This window comes from Lampetra fluviatilis, chromosome 67 (genome assembly GCF_964198595.1).
Source record: "Lampetra fluviatilis chromosome 67, kcLamFluv1.1, whole genome shotgun sequence".
Taxonomy (NCBI): Eukaryota; Metazoa; Chordata; class Hyperoartia; order Petromyzontiformes; family Petromyzontidae; genus Lampetra; species Lampetra fluviatilis.
This window is the reverse complement of record NC_136341.1, coordinates 1,661,693-1,688,276: the sequence shown is the minus strand read 5'-3', so window position 1 is coordinate 1,688,276 and position 26,584 is coordinate 1,661,693. Positions and strand designations below refer to the sequence as shown.

The 26,584-nt window shown below is 54.2% G+C and overlaps 1 protein-coding gene across 1 annotated transcript in view; it reads left to right on the top strand.

Annotated features, from left to right (window-relative positions):
- The first annotated feature begins 535 nt into the window (after positions 1-535).
- The window catches only part of LOC144952385 (sodium leak channel NALCN-like), a 94,780-nt gene continuing 68,731 nt past the window's right edge, over positions 536-26,584 (top strand). The window contains exons 1-7 of the mRNA XM_078882777.1: positions 536-682; positions 5,165-5,347; positions 6,521-6,604; positions 14,454-14,593; positions 18,296-18,424; positions 18,794-18,945; positions 25,829-25,971. Coding sequence (XP_078738903.1) covers positions 575-682; positions 5,165-5,347; positions 6,521-6,604; positions 14,454-14,593; positions 18,296-18,424; positions 18,794-18,945; positions 25,829-25,971 — 939 coding nt within the window. The 5' untranslated portion in view covers positions 536-574. The remainder of the gene's footprint in view (positions 683-5,164; positions 5,348-6,520; positions 6,605-14,453; positions 14,594-18,295; positions 18,425-18,793; positions 18,946-25,828; positions 25,972-26,584) is intronic.

The following is a 26,584-nucleotide window of genomic DNA, read 5'->3' as shown; positions in this document are numbered from 1 at the left end:
GTTGGTGGTGTGTGTGTGTGGTGTGTGTGGTGGTGTGTGTGTGGTGTGTGTGTGTGTGTGTGGTGTGGTGTGTGTGTGTGGTGTGTGTGTGTGAGGTGTGTGTGTGGTGTGTGTGTGTGTGGTGGTGTGTGTGTGGTGGTGTGTGTGGTGGTGTGTGTGGTGGTGGGTGTGTGTGGTGGTGTGTGTGTGTGTGTGTGGTGTGTGTGGTGGTGTGTGTGGTGGTGTGTGTGTGTGGTGTGTGTGTGGTGGTGTGTGTGGTGGTGTGTGTGGTGGTGTGTGTGGTGGTGTGTGGTGTGTTGTGTGTGTGTGTGTGGTTGTGTGTGTGTGTGGTGTGTGTGGTGGTGTGTGTGTGGTGGTGTGTGTGGTGGTGGTGTGGTGTGAGTGTGTGGTGGTGTGTGTGTTTTGGTGTGTGTGTGGTGTGTGTGTGTGGTGTATGTGTGTGGGTGTGTATTGTAGTGGTGTGCATTGTGGTGGTTGTTGTTGTGGTTGTTGTGGTTGTTGTGGTTTTATTGTTGTGGTTGTTGTTGTTGTTGTGTCTGCAGGAGTCCCCGGAGCGCTGGTGGCGCAGGCCGCCATGCTGAAGCGCAAGCAGAGCTCGCGCCTTGAGTCGCAGGCCGTGACCGACTTCGGGCCCGACGAGAACCTGGTGGACAACGCGGACATCGTGTGGATCAACAAGCCCGTGAGCGACTCGCTAGGGGTGGACTCACACTGGGGGTGGACACACGCTGCGGGTGGACACAGGCGCGGCCTCTGCTAACAACGGCACTTGCCCCGACGGTCCATTAGAGGCTACGCGGTGGAACCTTTGTCTTTGTGGTTCCTGGCCACACACACCATCCACTCACCCACTCACCCACTCACTCAGTCACTCACCCACCCACCCATCCACCCACTCACACACCCACCCACTCACCCACCTACTCACTCACCCACTCACCCACCCACTCACTCTCTCACTCACCCACTCACCCACCCACTCACACACCCACCCACTCACCCACCTACTCACTCACCCACTCACCCACCCACTCACTCTCTCACTCACCCACTCACCCACTCACCCACCCACTCACACACCCACCCACTCACCCACCTACTCACTCACCCACTCACCCACCCACTCACTCTCTCACTCACCCACTCACCCACCCACTCACACACCCACCCACCCACTCACCCACCCACTCACCCACCCACCCAACAACTCACCCACCCACCCAACCACTCACCCACCCACCCAACAACTCACCCACCCACTCACCCACCCACTCACTCAACCACTCACCCAACCACTCACCCACCCACTCACCCACCCACCCAACCACTCACCCACCCACTCACCCACCCACCCATCTTTATCTGCGTGCCCTCCCTTCCCAGTGGGTCCACACGCTGCTACGCATCAGCGCCATCGTGAGCGTGACCTCGGTGTGCATGAACACGCCTAGAGCACCCACCCACTCACTCACCCACTCATCCACTCACTCACCCACCCACCCACCCACTCATCCACTCACTCACTCACTCACCCACTCACTCACTCACTCACCCACCCACTCACCCACCCACCCACTCACCCACCCACCCACTCACCCACCCACCCACCCACCCACTCACCCACCCATCCACCCACCCACCCAAACCACTCACCCACCCACCCACTCACCCACCCACCCACTCACCCACCCACTCACCCACCCACTCACCAACCCACTCACCCACCCACCCAACCACTCACCCACCCACCCACTCACCCACCCACCCACCCACTCACCCACCCACTCACCCACCCACTCACCCACCTACTCACTCACCCACTCACTCACCCACCCACCCACACACCCACTCACCCAGTCACCCACCCACCCACCCACTCACCCACTCACCCACCCACTCACACACCCACTCACCCACCCACCCACCTACTCACCCACCCACTCACCCACCCACCCACTCACACACCCACCCACCCACCCACTCACCCACCCACCCACCCACCCACTCACCCACCCACTCACTCACTCACCCACCCACTCACACACCCACCCACCCACTCACCCACCCACCCACCCACTCACCCACCCACTCACCCACCCACCAACCTCTATCTGTGTGCCCTCCCTTGGCAGTGGGTCCACACTCTGCTACGCATCAGCGCCATCGTGAGCGTGACCTCGGTGTGCATGAACACGCCTAGAGCACCCACCCATTCACCCACCCACTCACCCACACACACCACCCACACACCACCCACCCACCCTCTCACCCACCCACTCACCCACCCACTCACCCACCTACTCACTCACCCACTCACTCACCCACCCACCCACACACCCACTCACCCAGTCACCCACCCACCCACCCACTCACCCACTCACCCACCCACTCACACACCCACTCACCCACCCACCCACCTACTCACCCACCCACTCACCCACCCACCCACTCACACACCCACCCACCCACCCACTCACCCACCCACCACCCACCCACTCACCCACCCACTCACTCACTCAACCCACCCACTCACACAACCCACCCACCCACTCACCCACCCACCCACCCCACTCACCCACCCACTCACCCACCCACCAACCTCTATCTGTGTGCCCTCCCTTGGCAGTGGGTCCACACTCTGCTACGCATTCAGCGCCATCGTGAGCGTGACCTCGGTGTGCATGAACACGCCTAGAGCACCCACCCAATTCACCCACTCACTCACCTCACCCACCCACTCATCCACTCACTGACTCACTCACCCACTCACCCACCCACTCACCCACCCACCCACCCACCCACTCATCCACTCATCCACTCACTCACTCACCCACTCACCCCACTCAGCCACCCACTCACCCACCCACCCACCCACTCATCCACTCATCCACTCATCCACTCACTCACCCATTCACCCACTCACCCACCCACCCACCCACTCATCCACTCATCCACTCACTCACTCACTCACTCACCCACTCACCCACCCACTCACCCAACCACCCACTCAACCACCCGCTTACCCACTCACCCACCCACCCACCCATCCACTCACCCATCCACCCACTCACCTACCCACCCACTCAACCACCCACCCACTCACCTAACCCACCCACTCACACACTCACCCACTCACACACTCACCCACCCACCCACTCACCCACCCACTCACCCCACTCACCCACTCCCACCCACCCCACTCACCCTCTCACCCACCCACCCACTCACTCAGCCACCCACCCACTCACCCACTCACCCACCCACTCACCCACCCACCCACTCACCCACCCACCCACCCCACCCACTCACCCCACCCACCCACCCACAACACCACCCACCCACCCTCTCACCCACCCACCCACTCACCCACCCACCCACTCACCCACTCACCCACCCACCCACCCACACCCACCCACCCACCCTCTCACCCACCCACCCCACTCACTCACTCACCCACCCACCCACCCACCCACTCACCCCACTCACCCACCCAACCACTCACCCACCCACCCACCCACTCATCCACTCACTCACTCACTCACCCACTCACTCACCCACTCACCCACACCACTCACCCACCCACCCACCCACCCACTCACCCACTCACCCACCCAACCACTCACCCACCCACCCACCCACTCATCCACTCACTCACTCACTCACCCACTCACTCACCCACTCACCCACCCACTCACCCACCCACCCACCCACCCACTCATCCACTCATCCACTCACTCACTCACTCACCCACTCACCCACCCACTCACCCAACCACCCACTCACCCACCCGCTTACCCACTCACCCACCCACCCACCCATCCACCCACTCACCCACCCACTCACTCACCCACCCACCCACTCACCCATCCACCCACTCACCTACCCACCCACTCACCCACCCACCCACTCACCCATCCACCCACTCACCTACCCACCCACTCACCCACCCACCCACTCACCTACCCACTCACCCACTCACCCACCCACTCACCCACCCGCTTACCCACTCACCCACCCACCCATCTACCCACTCACCCACCCACCCACTCACCCACCCACGCACCCATCCACCCACTCACCTACCCACCCACTCACCCACCCACCCACTCACCTACCCACCCACTCACCCACTCACCCACTCACCCACCCACTCACCCACCCACTCACCCACTCACCCACCCACCCACCCACTCACCCTCTCACCCACCCACCCATTCACCCACCCACCCACCCACTCACCTACTCACCCACCCACCCACCCACACCACCCACCCACCCTCTCACCCACCCACCCACTCACCCACCCACCCACTCACCCACTCACCCACTCACCCACCCACCCACACCACCCACCCACCTTCTCACCCACCCACCCACTCACTCACTCACCCACCCACTCACTCACCCACCCACCCACTCACCCACACCACCCACTCACTGACCCACTCACCCACCCATCCACCCACCCACTCACCCACCCACCCACCCACCCACTCACCCACCCACCCACCCACTCACCCACACCACCCACTCACTGACCCACTCACCCACCCATCCACCCACCCCACTCACCAACCCACCCACCCACCCACCCACCCACCCACTCTCCCACTCACCAACCCACTCACCCACCCACCCACCCACTCACCCACCCACCCACCCACCCTCCCACCCACCCTCCCACCCACCCACCCACCCACCCCTCTCACCCACCCACCCACCCACACACCTCTCTCTGTGTGCCCTCCCTCCCCAGTGGGTCCACACGCTGCTACGCATCAGCGCCATCGTGAGCGTGACCTCGGTGTGCATGAACACGCCTAGAGCACCCACCCACCCACCCACTCACCCACTCACTCACTCACCCACCCACCCACCCTCCCTCCCACCCACTCACCCACTCACCCACTCACTCACTCACCCACCCACCCACTCACCCACCCACCCACTCACTCACTCACTCACTCACTCACCCACCCACCCACCTACCCTCCCACTCACCCACCCACCCACTCACCCACTCACCCACCCACTCACCCACCCACCCACCCACTCACCCACTCACCCACCCACTCACCCACCCACCCACCCACTCACCCACTCACCCACCCACCCACTCACCCACCCTCTCACACACCTCTATCTGCGTGCCCTCCCTTGGCAGTGGGTCCACACGCTGCTACGCATCAGCGCCATCGTGAGCGTGACCTCGGTGTGCATGAACACGCCGCGCTCCTTCTCCGACTGCCCGTCGCTGCAGGTGGCCACCGCCGCCACGGACGCCACGCTGCTGCTCCTCTTCACCGCAGAGATGGTCGCCAAGATGCACGTGAGGGGAATCCTCAGGGTGAGGGGGGGGCGGGGGGGGGGGGGCAGGGGGGGGGGGCAGGGGGCAGGGGGTGGGGGGTGGGATGAATGGGGGGGCGGGGGACAGGGGGGAGGGGGGTGGGATGGACGGGGGGGCGGGGGGCAGGGGGGTGGGGGGGTGGGATGGAGGGGGGGGTGGGGATTGGGGGGGGGGTACGGGGTCAGAGTAGGGGGTCAGGTGACAGGGTCAGAGTAGGGGTTCAGGCGATGGGGTCAGGTGATGGAGTCAGGCGACAGGGTCAGGTGACGGGGTCAGGTGACGGGGTCAGGCTACGGGGTCAGGTGACGGGGGTCAGGGTACAGGGTCAGGTTACAGGTCAGGTGACGGGGTCAAGTGATGGGGTCAGAGTAGGGGGTCAGGTGACGGGGTCAGGTGACGGGGTGAGGCTACGGGGTCAGGTGACGGGGTCAGGTGACGGGGTCAGGCTATGGGGTCAGGTGACGGGGTCAGGGTACAGGGTCAGGCTACGGGGTCAGGTGACGGGGTCAGGCTACGGGGTCAGGTGACGGGGTCAGAGTAGGGGGTCAGGCGACGGGGTCAGGTGACGCGTTTAAGCTACGGGGTCACGTGACAGGGTCACGTGACGGGGTCAGGCTACGAGGTCAGGCTCCGGCACTTGCCCCAACGGCCTTGCCAGCCTACACGGGGGACCTTTGTCTTTGTGTGCGCCACGTTGGGGAGTGGTGGCGCAGCGGTTAGCGCATCGCGCTGCGTCGCACACCACCGCAGGGTCCCGATTACCACGGTCCTGGGCCTCCCCTAGGTGCACTCAGCCTCAAATGAGTAGCTGGTTGTAGCGTGTGTAGTGAACATCGCCACTGGGGAGACAAAGGCGGTCGGGCGTGGTGCTGGCCACCCACCCCCCTCGTGTGCCACAGTGCCGGTAGCCTTCACAGGTGCTCGCTAACAGCACTTGCCCCTACCGTCTGTGGGAGGCTACACGGGGGATCTTTGTCTGTGTCTACCTTCACAGGTGCTGCTGCTACTAACAGCACTTGCCCCTACAGCCTGTTAGAGGCTACACGGGGGAACTTTGTCTGTGTCTACCTTCATAGGCGCTGCTGCTACTCGCTACTCACAGCACTTGCCCCTACAGTCTGTTAAGGCTACACGGGGGACCTTTGTCTTTGTTTGTCCACGTGTCCTGCTCAGGGAGAGAACCCGTACCTCAAGGACCGCTGGTGCGTGTTCGATGGCTTCATGGTGCTATTCCTGTGGGTGTCACTTGTCCTGCAGGTAACGGATCATCACCATCATCATCATCACCATCATCATCACCATTATCATCACTATCATCATCATCATCACCATCATCATCACTATCATCATCATCATCACCATCATCATCACCATCATCATCACCATCATCATCATCACCATCACTACCACCATCATCATCATCATCACTACCAACATCATCACCATCATCATCACCATCATCATCACTATCATCATCATCATCACCATCACTACCACCATCATCATCATCACCATCACCATCATCACCATCATCATCACCATCATCATCACCATCATCATCACTATCATCATCATCATCACCATCACTACCACCATCATCATCATCACTACCACCATCATCATCATCACTACCAACATCATCACCATCATCATCACCATCATCATCATCATCACCATCATCATCACCATCACTACCACCATCATCATCATCATCACTACCAACATCATCACCATCATCATCACCATCATCATCATCACCATCACCATCACTATCATCATCATCATCACCATCATCATCACCATCATCACCATCATCATCATCATCACCATCATCATCACCATCATCACCATCATCATCATCACCATCATCATCACCATCATCATCATCATCACCATCATCATCATCACTACCATCATCATCACCATCATCATCATCATCACCATCATCATCACCATCATCATCACCATCATCATCATCATCATCACCATCATCATCACCATCATCATAATCATCATCACTACCAACATCATCACCATCATCATCACCATCATCATCATCATCATCACCATCATCATCACCATCACTACCACCATCATCATCATCATCATCACTACCAACATCATCACCATCATCATCATCACCATCATCATCACCATCACTACCACCATCATCATCATCATCACTACCAACATCATCACCATCATCACTACCAACATCATCACCATCATCATCACAATCATCATCATCATCATCACCATCATCATCACAATCATCATCATCATCATCACTATCATCATCACCATCATCATCACTATCATCATCATCATCACCATCATCATCATCACTACCAACATCATCACCATCATCATCACCATCATCATCATCATCACCATCATCATCACTACCACCATCATCAACATCACTACCACCATCATCATCACTACCACCATCATCACCATCATCATCATCTCCATCATCATCACCATCATCATCACCATCACTACCACCACCATCATCATCATCACCACCATCACCACCATGATCATCATCACCATCATCATCACCATCACTACCACCATCACCACCACCATCATCATCACCATCATCACCACGATCATCACCATCATCATCACCATCATTATCATCACCATCATCATCACCATCATCATCGTCGTCACCATCACTAACTACCATCACCACACTCACCATCATCACCATCACCACCATAATCAAAACATCATCCCCACCAACATCACTCGCCCACACTCGTGTGTGTGTTTCCACGTGTCTCTGCGTCCGTGTGTCTCTGTGTCCGTGTGTCTCTTTGTCTGTGTGTCTCTGTGTCTGTGTGTCTTTGTGTCTCTGTGTCTGTGTGTGTATGTGTCTGTGTGTCTGTGTGTCTCTGTGTCTGTGTGTCTGTGTGTCCGTGTGTCTCTGTGTCTCTGTCTCTGTGTCTGTGTGTCTCTGTGTCTGTGTGTCTGTGTGTCTGTGTGTCTCTGTGTCTCTGTCTCTGTGTCTCTGTGTCTCTGTGTCTGTGTGTCTGTGTGTCTCTGTGTCTGTGTGTCTGTGTGTCCGTGTGTCTCTGTGTCTCTGTCTCTGTGTCTGTGTGTCTCTGTGTCTGTGTGTCTCTGTGTCTGTGTGTCTCTGTGTCTCTGTGTCTGTGTGTCTGTGTGTCTGTGTGTCTGCGTGTCTCTGTGTCTGTGTGTCTGTGTGTCTGTGTGTCTCTGTGTCTGTGTGTCTGTGTGTCTCTGTGTCTGTGTGTCTGTGTGTCTCTGTGTCTCTGTGTCTGTGTGTCTCTGTGTCTGTGTGTCTGTGTGTCTGTGTGTCTGTGTGTCTGTGTGTCTCTGTGTCTCTGTGTCTGTGTGTCTCTGTGTCTGCGTGTCTCTGTGTCTGTGTGTCTGTGTGTCTGTGTGTCTCTGTGTCTGTGTGTCTCTGTGTCTGTATGTCTCTGTGTCTCTGTGTCTCTGTGTCTGTGTGTCTGTGTGTCTCTGTGTCTGTGTGTCTGTGTGTCTGTGTGTCTCTGTGTCTCTGTGTCTGTGTGTCTCTGTGTCTGTGTGTCTCTGTGTCTGCGTGTCTCTGTGTCCGTGTGTCTCTTGTCTGTATGTCTCTGTGTCTCTGTGTCTCTGTGTCTGTGTGTCTGTGTGTCTTTGTGTCTCTGTGTCTGTGTGTCTCTGTGTCTGTGTGTCTGTGTGTCTCTGTGTCTGCGTGCACGTGTGTCCGTGTCTCTGTGTATCTGTGTCTGTGTGTCTCTGTGTCTGTGTGTCTGTGTGTCTGTGTGTCTCTGTGTCTGTGTGTCTGTGTGTCTGTGTGTCTCTGTGTCTGTGTGTCTGTGTGTCTCTGTGTCTGTGTTTCTCTGTGTCTGTGTGGCTCTGTGTCTGTGTGTCCGCGTGTCTCTGTGTCTGTGTGTCTGTGTGTCTCTGTGTCTCTGTGTCTGTGTGTCTGTGTGTCTCTGTGTCTCTGTGTCTGTGTGTCTCTGTGTCTCTGTGTCTGTGTGTCTGTGTGTCTCTGTGTCTTTGTGTCCGTGTGTCTCTGTGTCTGCGTGTCTGTGTGTCTCTGTGTCTGTGTGTCTCTGTGTCTGTGTGTCTGTGTGTCTGTGTGTCTGTGTGTCTCTGTGTTTGTGTGTCTCTGTGTCTGTGTGTCTCTGTGTCTCTGTGTCTGTGTGTCTCTGTGTCTCTGTGTCTGTGTGTCTCTGTGTCTGTGTGTCTCTGTGTCTCTGTGTCTGTGTGTCTCTGTGTTTGTGTGTCTCTGTGTCTGTGTGTCTCTGTGTCTCTGTGTCTGTGTGTCTCTGTGTCTCTGTGTCTGTGTGTCTCTGTGTCTGTGTGTCTCTGTGTCTGTGTGTCTGTGTGTCTGTGTGTCCGTGTATCTGTGTGTCCGTGTGTCTGTGTGTCTCTGTGTCTGTGTATCTCTGTGTCTGTGTGTCTCTGTGTCTGTGTGTCTGCGTGTCTGCGTGTCTCTGTGTCTGTGTGTCTCTGTGTCTGTGTGTCTCTGTGTCTGTGTGTCTGTGTGTCTGTGTGTCTCTGTGTCTGCGTGTCTCTGTGTCTGTGTGTCTCTGTGTCTGTGTGTCTCTGTGTCTGTGTGTCTGTGTGTCTCTGTGTCTCTGTGTCTGTGTGTCTCTGTGTCTGTGTGTCTCTGTGTCTGCGTGTCTCTGTGTCTGTGTGTCTCTGTGTCTGTGTGTCTCTGTGTCTGTGTGTCTGTGTGTCTCTGTGTCTGTGTGTCTGTGTGTCTGTGTGTCTCTGTGTCTGTGTGTCTGTGTGTCTGTGTGTCTGTGTGTCTCTGTGTCTGTGTGTCTGTGTGTCTGTGTGTCTCTGTGTCTGTGTGTCTGTGTGTCTCTGTGTCTGTGTGTCTGTGTGTCTGCGTGTCTCTGTGTCTGTGTGTCTGCGTGTCTCTGTGTCTGTGTGTCTGTGTGTCTGCGTGTCTCTGTGTCTGCGTGTCTTTGTGTCTGTGTGTCTGTGTGTCTGTGTGTCTCTGTGTCTGTGTGTCTCTGTGTCTGTGTGTCTGTGTGTCTGTGTGTCTGTGTGTCTCTGTGTCTGTGTGTCTGTGTGTCTGCGTGTCTCTGTGTCTGTGTGTCTGTGTGTCTCTGTGTCTCTGTGTCTGTGTGTCTGTGTGTCTCTGTGTCTGTGTGTCTCTGTGTCCGTGTGTCTCTGTGTCTGTGTGTCTCTGTGTCTGCGTGTCTGTGTGTCTGCGTGTCTGTGTGTCTCTGTGTCTGTGTGTCTGTGTGTCTGCGTGTCTCTGTGTCTGTGTGTCTCTGTGTCTCTGTGTCTGTGTGTCTCTGTGTCTGCGTGTCTGTGTGTCTGCGTGTCTGTGTGTCTCTGTGTCTGTGTGTCTCTGTGTCTCTGTGTCTGTGTGTCTCTGTGTCTGTGTGTCTCTGTGTCTCTGTGTCTCTGTGTCTGCGTGTCTGTGTGTCTCTGTGTCTGTGTGTCTGTGTGTCTCTGTGTCTGTGTGTCTGTGTGTCTGTGTGTCTGCGTGTCTCTGTGTCTGCGTGTCTGTGTGTCTGTGTGTCTGTGTGTCTCTGTGTCTGTGTGTCTCTGTGTCTGTGTGTCTGTGTGTCTCTGTGTCTCTGTGTCTGCGTGTCTGTGTGTCTCTGTGTCTGTGTGTCTGTGTGTCTGTGTGTCTGTGAGTCTCTGTGTCTGTGTGTCTCTGTGTCTCTGTGTCTGTGTGTCTGTGTCTCTGTGTCTGTGTATCTCTGTGTCTGTGTGTCTCTGTGTCTGTGTGTCTCTGTGTCTGTGTGTCTGTGTGTCTCTGTGTCTGTGTGTCTGTGTGTCTGTGTGTCTGTGTGTCTCTGTGTCTGTGTGCCTGTGTGTCTGTGTGTCTGTGTGTCTCTGTGTCTGTGTGTCTCTGTGTCTGTGTGTCTCTGTGTCTGTGTGTCTGTGTGTCTCTGTGTCTGCGTGTTTGTGTGTCTGTGTGTCTGTGTGTCTGTGTGTCTGTGTGTCTCTGTGTCTGTGTGCCTCTGTGTCTGTGTGTCTCTGTGTCTGTGTGTCTCTGTGTCTGTGTGTCTCTGTGTCTGTGTGTCTCTGTGTCTGTGTGTCTGTGTGTCTGTGTGTCTGTGTGTCTCTGTGTCTCTGTGTCTCTGTGTCTGTGTGTCTCTGTGTCTGTGTGCCTCTGTGTCTGTGTGTCTCTGTGTCTGTGTGTCTCTGTGTCTGTGTGTCTCTGTGTCTGTGTGTCTCTGTGTCTGTGTGTCTGTGTGTCTGTGTGTCTCTGTGTCTGTGTGTCTCTGTGTCTGTATGTCTCTGTGTCTCTGTGTCTCTGTGTCTGTGTGTCTGTGTGTCTCTGTGTCTGTGTGTCTGTGTGTCTCTGTGTCTCTGTGTCTGTGTGTCTCTGTGTCTGTGTGTCTCTGTGTCTGCGTGTCTCTGTGTCCGTGTGTCTCTTGTCTGTATGTCTCTGTGTCTCTGTGTCTCTGTGTCTGTGTGTCTTTGTGTCTCTGTGTCTGTGTGTCTGTGTGTCTCTGTGTCTGTGTGTCTGTGTGTCTCTGTGTCTGCGTGCACGTGTGTCCGTGTCTCTGTGTATCTGTGTCTGTGTGTCTCTGTGTCTGTGTGTCTGTGTGTCTGTGTGTCTCTGTGTCTGTGTGTCTGTGTGTCTGTGTGTCTCTGTGTCTGTGTGTCTGTGTGTCTCTGTGTCTGTGTTTCTCTGTGTCTGTGTGGCTCTGTGTCTGTGTGTCCGCGTGTCTCTGTGTCTGTGTGTCTGTGTGTCTCTGTGTCTCTGTGTCTGTGTGTCTGTGTGTCTCTGTGTCTCTGTGTCTGTGTGTCTCTGTGTCTCTGTGTCTGTGTGTCTGTGTGTCTCTGTGTCTTTGTGTCCGTGTGTCTCTGTGTCTGCGTGTCTTTGTGTCTCTGTGTCTGTGTGTCTCTGTGTCTGTGTGTCTGTGTGTCTGTGTGTCTGTGTGTTTGTGTGTCTCTGTGTCTGTGTGTCTCTGTGTCTCTGTGTCTGTGTGTCTCTGTGTCTCTGTGTCTGTGTGTCTCTGTGTCTGTGTGTCTCTGTGTCTCTGTGTCTGTGTGTCTCTGTGTTTGTGTGTCTCTGTGTCTGTGTGTCTCTGTGTCTCTGTGTCTGTGTGTCTCTGTGTCTCTGTGTCTGTGTGTCTCTGTGTCTGTGTGTCTCTGTGTCTGTGTGTCTGTGTGTCTGTGTGTCCGTGTATCTGTGTCTGTGTGTCTCTGTGTCTCTGTGTCTGTGTGTCTGTGTGTCTGTGTGTCTCTGTGTCTCTGTGTCTGTGTGTCTCTGTGTCTGTGTGTCTCTGTGTCTGTGTGTCTCTGTGTCTGTGTGTCTGCGTGTCTCTGTGTCTGTGTGTCTGCGTGTCTCTGTGTCTGTGTGTCTGTGTGTCTGTGTGTCTGTGTGTCTCTGTGTCTGTGTGTCTGTGTGTCTGTGTGTCTCTGTGTCTCTGTGTCTGTGTGTCTGTTTGTCTGTGTGTCTGTGTCTGTGTGTCTGTGTGTCTGTGTGTCTCTGTGTCTGTGTGTCTGCGTGTCTGTGTGTCTGTGTGTCTGTGTGTCTCTGCGTCTGTGTGTCTGTGTGTCTGTGTGTCTGTGTCTGTGTGTCTGTGTGTCTGTGTGTCTCTGTGTCTGTGTGTCTCTGTGTCTGTGTGTCTGTGTCTGTGTGTCTGTGTGTCTGTGTGTCTCTGTGTCTCTGTGTCTGTGTGTCTCTGTGTCTCTGTGTCTCTGTGTCTGTGTGTCTGCGTGTCTCTGTGTCTGCGTGTCTCTGTGTCTGCGTGTCTGCGTGTCTGTGTGTCTGCGTGTCTCTGTGTCTGTGTGTCTGTGTGTCTGTGTGTCTCTGTGTCTCTGTGTCTGTGTGTCTGCGTGTCTGTGTGTCTGCGTGTCTCTGTGTCTGTGTGTCTGTGTGTCTCTGTGTCTGTGTGTCTCTGTGTCTCTGTGTCTGTGTGTCTGTGTGTCTGCGTGTCTGTGTGTCTCTGTGTCTCTGTGTCTGTGTGTCTGTGTGTCTGTGTGTCTCTGTGTCTGTGTGTCTGTGTGTCTGTGAGTCTGTGTGTCTGTTTGTCTGTGTGTCTCTGTGTCTGTGTGTCTGCGTGTCTCTGTGTCTGTGTGTCTCTGTGTCTGTGTGTCTCTGTGTCTGTGTGTCTCTGTGTCTGCGTGTCTCTGTGTCTGTGTGTCTGTGTGTCTGTGTGTCTCTGTGTCTGTGTGTCTCTGTGTCTGTGTGTCTCTGTGTCTGTGTGTCTCTGTGTCTCTGTGTCTGTGTGTCTGTGTGTCTCTGTGTCTGTGTGTCTGTGTGTCTGTGTGTCTCTGTCTGCGTGTCTCTGTGTCTGTGTGTCTGTGTGTCTGCGTGTCTCTGTGTCTCTGTGTCTCTGTGTCTGTGTGTCTGTGTGTCTGTGTGTCTGCGTGTCTGCGTGTCTGCGTGTCTGTGTGTCTCTGTGTCTGCGTGTCTCTGTGTCTGTGTGTCTGTGTGTCTGTGTGTCTCTGTGTCTGTGTGTCTGTGTGTCTGTGTGTGTCTGTGTCTGTGTGTCTGTGTCTGTGTGTCTCTGTGTCTGTGTGTCTCTGTGTCTGTGTGTCTGTGTGTCTGTGTGTCTGTGTGTCTCTGTGTCTGTGTGTCTGTGTGTCTGTGTGTCTGTGTCTGCGTGTCTCTGTGTCTGTGTGTCTCTGTGTCTGTGTGTCTGTGTGTCTGTGTGTCTGTGTGTCTCTGTGTCTGTGTGTCTGTGTGTGTCTGTGTCTGTGTGTCTGTGTCTGTGTGTCTCTGTGTCTGTGTGTCTCTGTGTCTGTGTGTGTGTGTGATGAGCGGTGGGTGTAGTGGTTAGCGCTACGCTGCGCTACGAACCCTGCGACCCGGGTTCGATTCCTAACAGCACTTGCCCCTACAGCCTGTTAGAGGCTACACGGGGGACCTTTGTCTGTGTCTACCTTCATAGGCGCTGCTGCTACTCGCTAACAGCACTTGCCCCTACAGCCTGTTAGAGGCTACCTGGGGGACCTTTGTCTGTGTCTACCTTCATAGGTGCTGCTGCTACTCTCTACCCACAGCACTTGCCCCTACAGTCTGTTAGAGGCTACCTGGGGGACCTTTGTCTGTGTCTACCTTCATAGGCGCTGCTGCTACAGCACTTGCCCCTACAGTCTGTTAGAGGCTACACGGGGGACCTTTGTCTTTGTGTGTCTGTGTGTCCGTGTGGGGGAGCAGGTGTTTGAGATCGCTGGCACGGTGCATGATCGATCCCCGTTACGAATGCTGAGAATTCCCCGGCCGCTGATCATGATTCGATCGTTCCGCGTCTACTTTCGCTTTGAGCTACCTCGGACTCGCATCACCAACATCCTCAAGTGAGACTCCTCACCTACTCACCGAATCACTCACCTACTCACTCACCTACTCAATCAGTTACCTACTCACTCACTCACCTACTCACCGAATCACTCACCTACTCACTCACCTACTCAATCAGTTACCTACTCACTCACTCACCTACTCACCGAATCACTCACCTACTCACTCACCTACTCAATCAGTTACCTACTCACTCACTTACCTACTTACTCACCTACTCACCTACTCACTCACTCACCTACTCACCGAATCACTCACCTACTCACTCACCTACTCAATCAGTTACCTACTCACTCACTTACCTACTTACTCACCTACTCACCTACTCACTCACTCACCTACTCACCGAATCACTCACCTACTCACTCACCTACTCAATCAGTTACCTACTCACTCACTCACCTACTCACTCACCTACTCAATCAGTTACCTACTCACTCACTCACCTACTCACTCACTCACTTACCTACTCACTCACTCACTCACCTACTCACTCACTCACCTACTCACTCACCTACTCAATCAGTTACCTACTCACTCACTCACCTACTCACTCACTCACTCACTCACCTACTCACTCACCTACTCACTCACTCACCTACTCACTCACCTACTCAATCAGTTACCTACTCACTCACTCACCTACTCACTCACTTACCTACTCACTCACTCACCTACTCACTCACTCACCTACTCACTCACTCATCCACTCACTCACCTTCTCACTCACTCACCTACTCACTCACCTAATCACTCACCTACTCACTCACCTACTCACCTACTCACTCACTCACCTACTCACTCACTCACTCACCTACTCACTCACTCACTCACTCACTCACTCACCTACTCACTCACTCACCTGCTCACTCACTCACCTACTCACTCACCTACTCAATCAGTTACCTACTCACTCACTCACCTACTCACTCACTCACCTACTCACTCACCTACTCAATCAGTTACCTACTCACTCACTCACCTATTCACTCACTCACCTACTCACTCACCTACTCACTCACTCACCTACTCACTCACCTACTCAATCAGTTACCTACTCACTCACTCACCTACTCACTCACTTACCTACTCACTCACTCACCTACTCTCACTCACTCACTCACTCACCTACTCACTCACTCATCCACTCACTCACCTTCTCACTCACTCACCTACTCACTCACCTAATCACTCACCTACTCACTCACCTACTCACCTACTCAATCACTTACCTACTCACTCACTCACTCATCTACTCACAAATCTACTCACTCACCTTCTCACTCACTCACCTACTCACCTACTCAATCGCTTACCTACTCACTCACTCACTCACCTACTCACTCACCTACTCACTCACTCACTCACCTACTCACTCACCTACTCACCTACTCAATCACTTACCTACTCACTCACTCACTCATCTACTCACTCATCTACTCACTCACTCACTCACCTACTCACTCACTCACCTACTCACTAACTCACCTACTCACTCACTCACCTACTCACTCACTCACCTACTTACTCAACTTCCCACTCACTCACTCACTCACCTACTCACTCACTCATCTACTCACTCACCTACTCACTCACTCATCTACTCACTCACTCAAACACCTACTGACTCACCTACTCAATCACTCACCTACTCACTCACCTACTCACTCACTCACCTACTCACCCAGTCATCAGCAAGTCCACTCAGCTCCACGTCCTCCTGTATCACATCACTCCATCTCTTCTCTAGCCTGTGCCGCGCCCGTTTAGCCCCCTCGATCCGGCCAAACAGAAGCTGTTTAGGCATGCGGTGGCTGGGCATGCGGGCTACATGACCCAGCCAACGCAGCCTTGCCTGCCGGAGGAACTCACCGATGGGAGTTTGTCCAGATCTTTCAAAGATTTGTGAGCTCCTCACACAATCCAGCCTGGTTAAAACCAGGATTGATCGTAGGCAGGCCAGCCTAAATGTTTCTAACCGGCGAAGATTTTTCATTAGGGGGGTCCACGTTTCCCAAGCGTAGAGAAGGGAGGGAATGACTGTGGCCGAGAAGACCTGAAGCTTCATGCGGAGCGACAGACCAGGTAGCTTCCACACAGCGTTACGCAACCGATGAAAAGTGAGACCTCTGCTGTCAAACCAGAGCCGGTCATGAGCACACTGCCCAGGTATGGGAAACTCTCCACTCTCTCCACAACTGCCCTATTACCAATTTGGAGATGTGGGGGTGGAGTGTCCGATGGTACAAAATACCCAGGCAGGTGCTTAATTTTGGTGGGGCTGATGGTAAGGCCCCACCTCTTAGTGGCATGCTCCAAATTCAGCAGCAGTGTCTCCAACTCCTCCTCTGAGTGAGCAGCAATTATCAGATCATCAGCAAACATAACATGGTTGCCCAATAGGGAGCCATCCCTTGACCGCACCCGGGTATCGATCAGTCTCCAATTTTATCTGTATCAGATGGAAATTCCTCCGGTAAAGCTTCACGAACTACGTGATCGAAATAGATGTTAAATAATGTGCGAACCAAAGGACATCCTTGTCGTACCCCAAGGTGAACAGGGAATGGCTCCGACTCCCGGCCACGTAGTTTTACCTGGGCCCGCTCACCATCATGAAGGTCCTTAATGATTGTGAGCAGAGAGTCAGGGGCTCTGAAAGCACGAAGCACAACCCAGAGCCCAGGCCTACTGATGGTATCATAGGCCTTGACCAGGTCTATAAAGCAGAGATGTAGGTCTTGTTGGAATTCCTATCACCTCTGCTATAGCAGACGGACAGAAAATATGGCATCTGTGCAGGACCGCCCTTTCATGAAACCACATTGGGGCTCCGCAAGCCTCTCCTCAGCGTGCCTAGCATAGCGATGTTGAATAATCTTTGCCAGGACCTTTCCCGGCACACTGAGGAGTGAGATGCCCCTGTAGTTGTTACAGTCTGTGCGGTCCCCCTTCTTAAAGAGGGGGACCACCAGGGCATCCTTCCAATCCTGCGGAACCCATCCAGTGGTCCAGACTGTTGTTATGATGTCATGTAGGGCAGTCTGTGCACAAACGCCACCCTCCCTCAGCATTTCGCTTGGGAGATCATCTCTGCCCGGTGCCTTTCCTGGTCTCAAACTCTGGATCGCCTTCAGTACTTTCTCAACAGATGGCACCTCAGCCAGCCACTCACAGGGGGTGACCTCTTCCAATATTTGAGGCACCGCAGCCTCAGCAGGGTCATCCCCACTTTGCCCCACGATGTTTTCCAGGCTGAGAGATTTCCCCTCCCCCAGGAGCTCACAGAAATGCTCAGCAAATCCGCAAAACCTGTTCCTGGGGGTCGGAGATTGGATCGCCGTTCTTTCCCCGAATGATGGTGACAGGTGTGGCGCTGCAGGTTACTTTGTTGATGGAGTTAAATAATAATTTGTGATCGCGGGCCCACTGAGGCAGACTCCATCTCCTCAGCAACCCGCGACCACCACCCATCATCCTCGCAGCGCCTCACGGCTCTCCGAACCTCCGAGCGAAGGCTGCGGGTAAGCCTCCTCATTCTCCGACGCGGGATGCTGTAGCCGATGAGAGTGGGGGCCTGTCGCTTTTTCTCAGCCAGCCTGAACGCCTCCTCTGTCAGCCAGGGTCTCTGGGGGGGGGGGGGGGGGGGGGTCTGGGCCGTGTGATTGCCGCGTCTGAGCGTGCGTGTGTCGGGGCAGACGCTCGGGCGAGCAGATTTGGAGCGTCTCCATCTTCCTGCTGTTCTTCCTCCTCCTCTACGGCATCCTGGGGGTGCAGATGTTTGGGACGTTCAGCCACCACTGCGTGACCAACGACACGGAGCCTGGGTGAGACACGGCGCGGGGGTGGGGGGGGGGAGACACGTGGGAGAGACACGCGGGGAGACACGCGGGGAGACACGGGGGGAGACACGCGGGGAGACACGCGGGGAGACACGCGGGGAGACACACGGGGGGACACAAGGGGACACGGTGAAACACAAGGGGAGACACACGGGGAGACACACGGGGTTAGAGGAAGAGGCGAGCGAGCGAGCGAGGGCGGGCGGGAGGTAAAATTCACCGTTACCTCCTCCACCTCCCATGTGACCCCCAATCATTAACCCTCTGTGCCCCCCCCAACCATTCCCCCCCCTGCCCTCCCCCATGCCCCCCCCCGCCCCCCCTGCCCCCCCCTGCCCCCCCCCCCCTCCCCAGAGCGGTGTCGTGGAACAACCTGGCGATCCCGGACACCCACTGCTCCCCCAGCGGGCAGGGATTCTCGTGCCCGCCGGGGTTCCGATGCGTGGACCTGCTGGACATGGGGCTCAGCCGGCAAGAGCTGGGATACAGCGGCTTTAACGAGATCGGTGGGACGACTCACACAGACTCACTCACTTAGACTCACTCAGACAGACTCACTCACTCACTCAGACAGACTCACTCACTCACTCAGACTCACTCAGACTCACTCACTCAATCAGACAGACTCACTCACTCAGACAGACTCACTCACTCACTCAGACTCACTCAGACTCACTCACTCAGACTCACTCAGACTCACTCACTCACTTAGACAGACTCACTCACTCAGACAGACTCACTCACTACGATGCGTGGACCTGCTGGACATGGGGCTCAGCCGGCAAGAGCTGGGATACAGCGGCTTTAACGAGATCGGTGGGACGACTCACACAGACTCACTCACTTAGACTCACTCAGACAGACTCACTCACTCACTCAGACAGACTCACTCACTCACTCAGACTCACTCAGACTCACTCACTCAATCAGACAGACTCACTCACTCAGACAGACTCACTCACTCACTCAGACTCACTCAGACTCACTCACTCAGACTCACTCAGACTCACTCACTCACTTAGACAGACTCACTCACTCAGACAGACTCACTCACTACGATGCGTGGACCTGCTGGACATGGGGCTCAGTCGGCAGGAGCTGGGATACAGCGGCTTTAACGAGATCGGTGGGACGACTCACTCACTCACTTAGACTCACTCAGACACACTCACTCACTTAGACTCTCTCACTTAGACTCACTCAGACAGACTCACTCACTTAGACTCACTCAGACAGACTCACTCACTTAGACTCACTCAGACAGACTCACTCACTTAGACTCACTCAGACAGACTCACTCACTCACTCAGACAGACTCACTTACTCACTCAGACACACTCACTCAGACTCACTCAGACTCACTCACTCACTCAGATAGACTCACTCACTCACTCAGACACACTCACTTACTCACTCAGACACACTCACTCAGACTCACTCAGACTCACTCACTCACTCAGACAGACTCACTTACTCACTCAGACACACTCACTCAGACTCACTCAGACTCACTCACTCACTCAGACAGACTCACTTACTCACTCAGACACACTCACTCAGACTCACTCAGACTCACTCACTCACTCAGATAGACTCACTCACTCAGACAGACTCACTCACTCACTCAGACTCACTCACTCAGACAGACTCACTCAGACTCACTCACTTAGACTCACTCAGACAGACTCACTCACTCACTCAGACAGACTCACTCACTCACTCAGACTCACTCACTCACTCAGACAGACTCACTCAGACAGACTCACTCACTCAGACTCACTCACTCAGACAGACTCACTCACTCACTCAGACAGACTCACTCACTCAGACTCACTCACTCACTCAGACTCACTCACTCACTCAGACAGACTCACTCACTCACTCAGACTCACTCAGACTCACTCGCTCACTCAGACAGACTCACTCACTCAGACAGACTCACTCAGACAGACTCACTCACTCGCACAGACTCACTCAGACTCACTCACTCACTCAGACAGACTCACTCACTCAGACAGACTCACTCACTCACTCACTCAGACTCACTCACTTAGACTCACTCAGACAGACTCACTCAGAAAGACTCACTCAGACAGACTCACTCACTCAGACAGACTCACTAACTCACTCAGACAGACTCACTCACTCAGACAGACTCACTCACTCACTCAGACTCACTCAGACTCACTCACTCACTCAGACAGACTCACTCACTCAGACAGACTCACTCACTCAGACTCACTCACTCAGACAGACTCACTCACTCAGACTCACTCACTCAGACTCACTCACTCAGACTCACTCACTCAGACAGACTCACTCACTCAGACAGACTCACTCAGACAGACTCACTCACTCGCACAGACTCACTCAGACTCACTCACTCACTCAGACAGACTCACTCACTCAGACAGACTCACTCACTCACTCAGACTCACTCACTTAGACTCACTCAGACAGACTCACTCAGACAGACTCACTCAGACAGACTCACTCACTCAGACAGACTCACTCACTCACTCAGACAGACTCACTCACTCAGACAGACTCACTCACTCACTCAGACTCACTCAGACTCACTCACTCACTCAGACAGACTCACTCACTCAGACAGACTCACTCACTCACTCAGACTCACTCACTCAGACAGAGTCACTCACTCAGACAGACTCACTCACTCGCACAGACTCACTCAGACTCACTCACTCACTCAGACAGACTCACTCACTCAGACAGACTCACTCACTCACTCACTCAGACTCACTCACTTAGACTCACTCAGACAGACTCACTCAGACAGACTCACTCAGACAGACTCACTCACTCAGACAGACTCACTCACTCAGACAGACTCACTCACTCACTCACTCAGACTCACTCAGACTCACTCGCACAGACTCACTCAGACAGACTCACTCAGACAGACTCACTCACTCAGACAGACTCACTCACTCACTCAGACTCACTCAGACTCACTCACTCACTCAGACAGACTCACTCACTCACTCAGACTCACTCAGACTCACTCACTCACTCAGACAGACTCACTCACTCAGACAAACTCACTCACTCACTTAGACTCACTCAGACAGACTCACTCAGACAGACTCACTCACTCGCACAGACTCACTCAGACTCACTCACTCACTCACTCAGACAGACTCACTCACTCAGACAGACTCACTCACTCACTCACTCACTCACTCAGACTCACTCACTTAGACTCACTCAGACAGACTCACTCACTCAGACAGACTCACTCACTCACTCACTCAGACTCACTCACTTAGACTCACTCAGACAGACTCACTCAGACAGACTCACTCACTCAGACAGACTCACTCACTCACTCAGACTCACTCACTTAGACTCACTCAGACAGACTCACTCACTCACTCAGACAGACTCACTCACTCACTCAGACTCACTCAGACTCACTCGCACAGACTCACTCAGACAGACTCACTCAGACAGACTCACTCACTCAGACAGACTCACTCACTCACTCAGACTCACTCAGACTCACTCACTCACTCAGACAGACTCACTCACTCACTCAGACTCACTCAGACTCACTCACTCACTAAGACAGACTCACTCACTCAGACAAACTCACTCACTTAAACTCACTCAGACACACTCACTCACTCAGACAGACTCACTCACTCACTTAGACTCACTCAGACAGACTCACTCAGACAGACTCACTCACTCAGACACACTCACTCACTCAGACTCACTCACTCAGACTCACTCAGACAGACTCACTCACTCAGACAGACTCACTCACTCAGACAGACTCACTCACTCACTCAGACTCACTCAGACTCACTCACTCACTCAATCAGACTCACTCGCACAGACTCACTCAGACAGACTCACTCAGACAGACTCACTCACTCAGACTCACTCACTCACTCAGACTCACTCAGACTCACACACTCACTCACTCAGACAGACTCACTCACTCAGACATACTCACTCACTCAGACTCACTCACTTAGACAGACTCACTCACTCAGACATACTCACTCAGACTCACTCAGACAGACTCACTCACTCACTCAGACAGACTCACTCACTCACTCAGACTCACTCAGACTCACTCACTCAAACTCACTCAGACAGACTCACTCACTCACTCAGACTCACTCACTCACTCAGACTCACTCACTCACTCAGACTCACTCCCTCACTCAGACTCACTCACTCACTCAGACTCACTCACTCACTCAGACTCACTCACTCACTCAGACTCACTCAGACTCACTCAGACTCACTCACTCAGACTCACTCACTCACTTAGACAGACTCACTCACTCAGACTCACTCACTCACTCAGACTCACTCAGACTCACTCACTCACTCAGACTCACTCACTCACTCAGACACACTCACTCACTCAGACAGACTCACTCACTCACTCAGACTCACTCACTCACTCAGACAGACTCACTCACTCACTCAGACTCACTCACTCACTCAGACTCACTCACTCACTCAGACTCACTTACTCACTCACTCAGACTCACTCAGACTCACTCAGACTCACTCACTCACTCAGACTCACTCACTCACTCAGACACACTCACTCAGACTCACTCAGACTCACTCACTCACTCAGATAGACTCACTCACTCAGACAGACTCACTCACTCACTCAGACTCACTCACTCAGACTCACTCACTCAGACTCACTCACTCACTCAGACTCACTCACTCACTCAGACTCACTCACTCACTCAGACAGACTCACTCACTCAGACACTCACTCAGACTCACTCAGACTCACTCACTCACTCACTCAGACAGACTCACTCACTCACTCAGACTCACTCACTCACTCAGACACTCAGACTCACTCACTCACTCACTCAGACTCACTCACTCAGACTCACTCACTCACTCAGACTCACTCACTCAGACTCACTCACTCAGACTCACTCACTCACTCAGACTCACTCCCTCACTCAGACACACTCACTCACTCAGACAGACTCACTCACTTAGACTCACTCCCTCACTCAGACTCACTCACTCACTCAGACAGACTCACTCACTTAGACACACTCACTCACTCAGACAGACTCACTCACTCACTCACTTAGACTCACTCACTCACTCAGACTCACTCACTCAGACTCACTCACTCACTCAGACTCACTCACTCACTCAGACTCACTCACTCACTCAGACTCACTCAGACTCACTCACTCACTCAGACTCACTCAGACTCAGTCACTCACTCAGACTCACTCAGACTCACTCACTCACTCAGACTCACTCACTCACTCACTCACTCAGACTCACTCACTCAATCACTCAGACTCACTCAGACTCACTCACTCACTCAGACTCACTCAGACTCACTCACTCAATCACTCAGACTCACTCAGACTCACTCACTCACTCAGACTCACTCAGACTCACTCACTCAGACTCACTCACTCACTCAGACTCACTCACTCAATCACTCAGACTCACTCAGACTCACTCACTCACTCAGACTCACTCACTCACTCACTCACTCAGACTCACTCACTCAATCACTCAATCACTCAGACTCACTCAGACTCACTCACTCACTCAGACTCACTCAGACTCACTCACTCAATCACTCAGACTCACTCAGACTCACTCACTCACTCAGACTCACTCAGACTCACTCACTCAATCACTCAGACTCACTCAGACTCACTCACTCACTCAGACTCACTCAGACTCACTCACTCAGACTCACTCACTCACTCAGACTCACTCACTCAATCACTCAGACTCACTCAGACTCACTCACTCACTCAGACTCACTCAGACTCACTCACTCACTCAGACTCACTCACTCAGACTCACTCACTCACTCAGACTCACTCACTCAGACTCACTCACTCACTCAGACTCACTCACTCAATCACTCAGACTCACTCAGACTCACTCACTCACTCAGACTCACTCACTCAGACTCACTCAGACTCACTCACTCAGACTCACTCACTCACTCAGACTCACTCACTCAGACTCACTCACTCACTCAGACTCACTCACTCACTCAGACTCACTCACTCAATCACTCAGACTCACTCAGACTCACTCACTCAGACTCACTCAGACTCACTCAGACTCACTCAGACTCACTCAGACTCACTCAGACTCACTCACTCAGACTCACTCGCACAGACTGTGTGACGGTGTGGTGATGATGGTGGTGATGGTGGTGGTGGCTAAAGCACAGCAAGTCGGCACAGTAGGGGGCACAGGTGGTGCATCAGCCAGTCATCTCGGTCGTCTCGGTCAGTCGACCCGTGGCACCTGCTGGGTCTGCCCCGTGACCTCCTGCCAGCGGGCGTTCGACACTTCACGTGGCCTCAGGGTGCACATGGCCTGGCACAAGCGTCGTGGTGACGTCACCGCCACTTAGTGGCGAATGGCGGTTGTTGTTGTGTTGTTGATGGTGGTGGTGGTGGTGATGGTGGTGATGGTGGTGATGGTGGTGGTGGTGATGATGGTGGTGGTGGTGATGGTGGTGGTGATGGTGGTGGTGGTGGTGATGGTGGTGGTGATGGTGGTGATGGTGGTGATGGTGATGGTGGTGATGGTGATGATGATGGTGGTGATGGTGGTGGTGATGGTGGTGATGGTGGTGATGGTGATGGTGATGATGGTGGTGATGGTGATGGTGGTGATGGTGGTGATGGTGGTGATGGTGATGATGGTGATGATGGTGGTGATGGTGGTGATGGTGGTGATGATGGTGGTGATGGTGGTGATCGTAGTGATGGTGGTGGTGATGGTGGTGATGGTGGTGATGGTGGTGATGGTGGTGATGGTGGTGATGGTGGTGGTGATGGTGATGGTGGTGATGGTGGTGGTGATGGTGGTGATGGTGGTGATGGTGGTTGTGGTGATGGTGGTGATGGTGATGGTGGTGATGGTGGTGATGGTGATGGTGGTGATGGTGGTGATGGTGATGGTGGTGATGGTGCGTCAGGCACGAGCATCTTCACGGTGTACGAAGCGGCGTGGCAGGAGGGGTGGGTCTTCCTCATGTACCACTCACTCACTCAGACTCACTGACTCACTCACTCAGACTCACTCACTCAGACTCACTCACTCACTCAGACTCACTCACTCAGACTCACGCAGACTGTGTGGTGATGGTGGTGATGGTGGTGATGGTGGTGGTGATGGTGGTGATGGTGATGGTGGTGATGGTGCGTCAGGCACCAGCATCTTCACGGTGTACGAGGCGGCGTCGCAGGAGGGGTGGGTCTTCCTCATGTACCACTCACTCACGCAGACTGTGTAGTGATGGTGGTGATGGTGATGGTGGTGATGGTGGTGGTGATGGTGGTGGTGGTGGTGGTGATGGTGATGGTGGTGATGGTGTGTCAGGTACCAGCATCTTCACGGTGTACGAGGCGGCGTCGCAGGAGGGGTGGGTCTTCCTCATGTACCGCGCCATCGACAGCTTCCCCGGCTGGCGGGCCTACTTCTATTTCATCACCCTCATCTTCTTCCTCGCCTGGCTTGTCAAGGTGAGCACTCACTCACCCTCTCACTCACCCTCTCACTCACCCTCTCACTCACCCACTCGCTCACTAACTCAACCACTCGCTCACCCGCTCACTCACCCACTCGCTCACCCACTCGCTCACTAACTCAACCACTCGCTCACCCGCTCGCTTGCTCACCTACTCGCTCACCCACTCACCCGCTCACTCATCCACTCACCCACTCACCCACTCACTCACTCGCTCACCCACTCGCTCACCAACTCACTCACTCGCTCACTCACCCACTCACTCACCAACTCTACTTCTACTTCATCACGCTCATCTTCTTCCTCGCCTGGCTTGTCAAGGTGAACTCTCACCCACTCGCTCACTCACCCACTCACCCACTCACTCACCCACTCACCCACTCACCCACTCACTCACTCGCTCACCCACTCGCTCACCAACTCACTCACTCGCTCATCCACTCACCCACTCGCTCACCCACTCACCCACTCGCTCACCCACTCACCCACTCACTCACCCAATCACCCACTCGCTCACCCACTCACTCACTCGCTCATCCACTCACCCACTCGTTCACCCACTCACCCACTCACTCACTCACTCACTCACTCACCCACTCACCCACCCA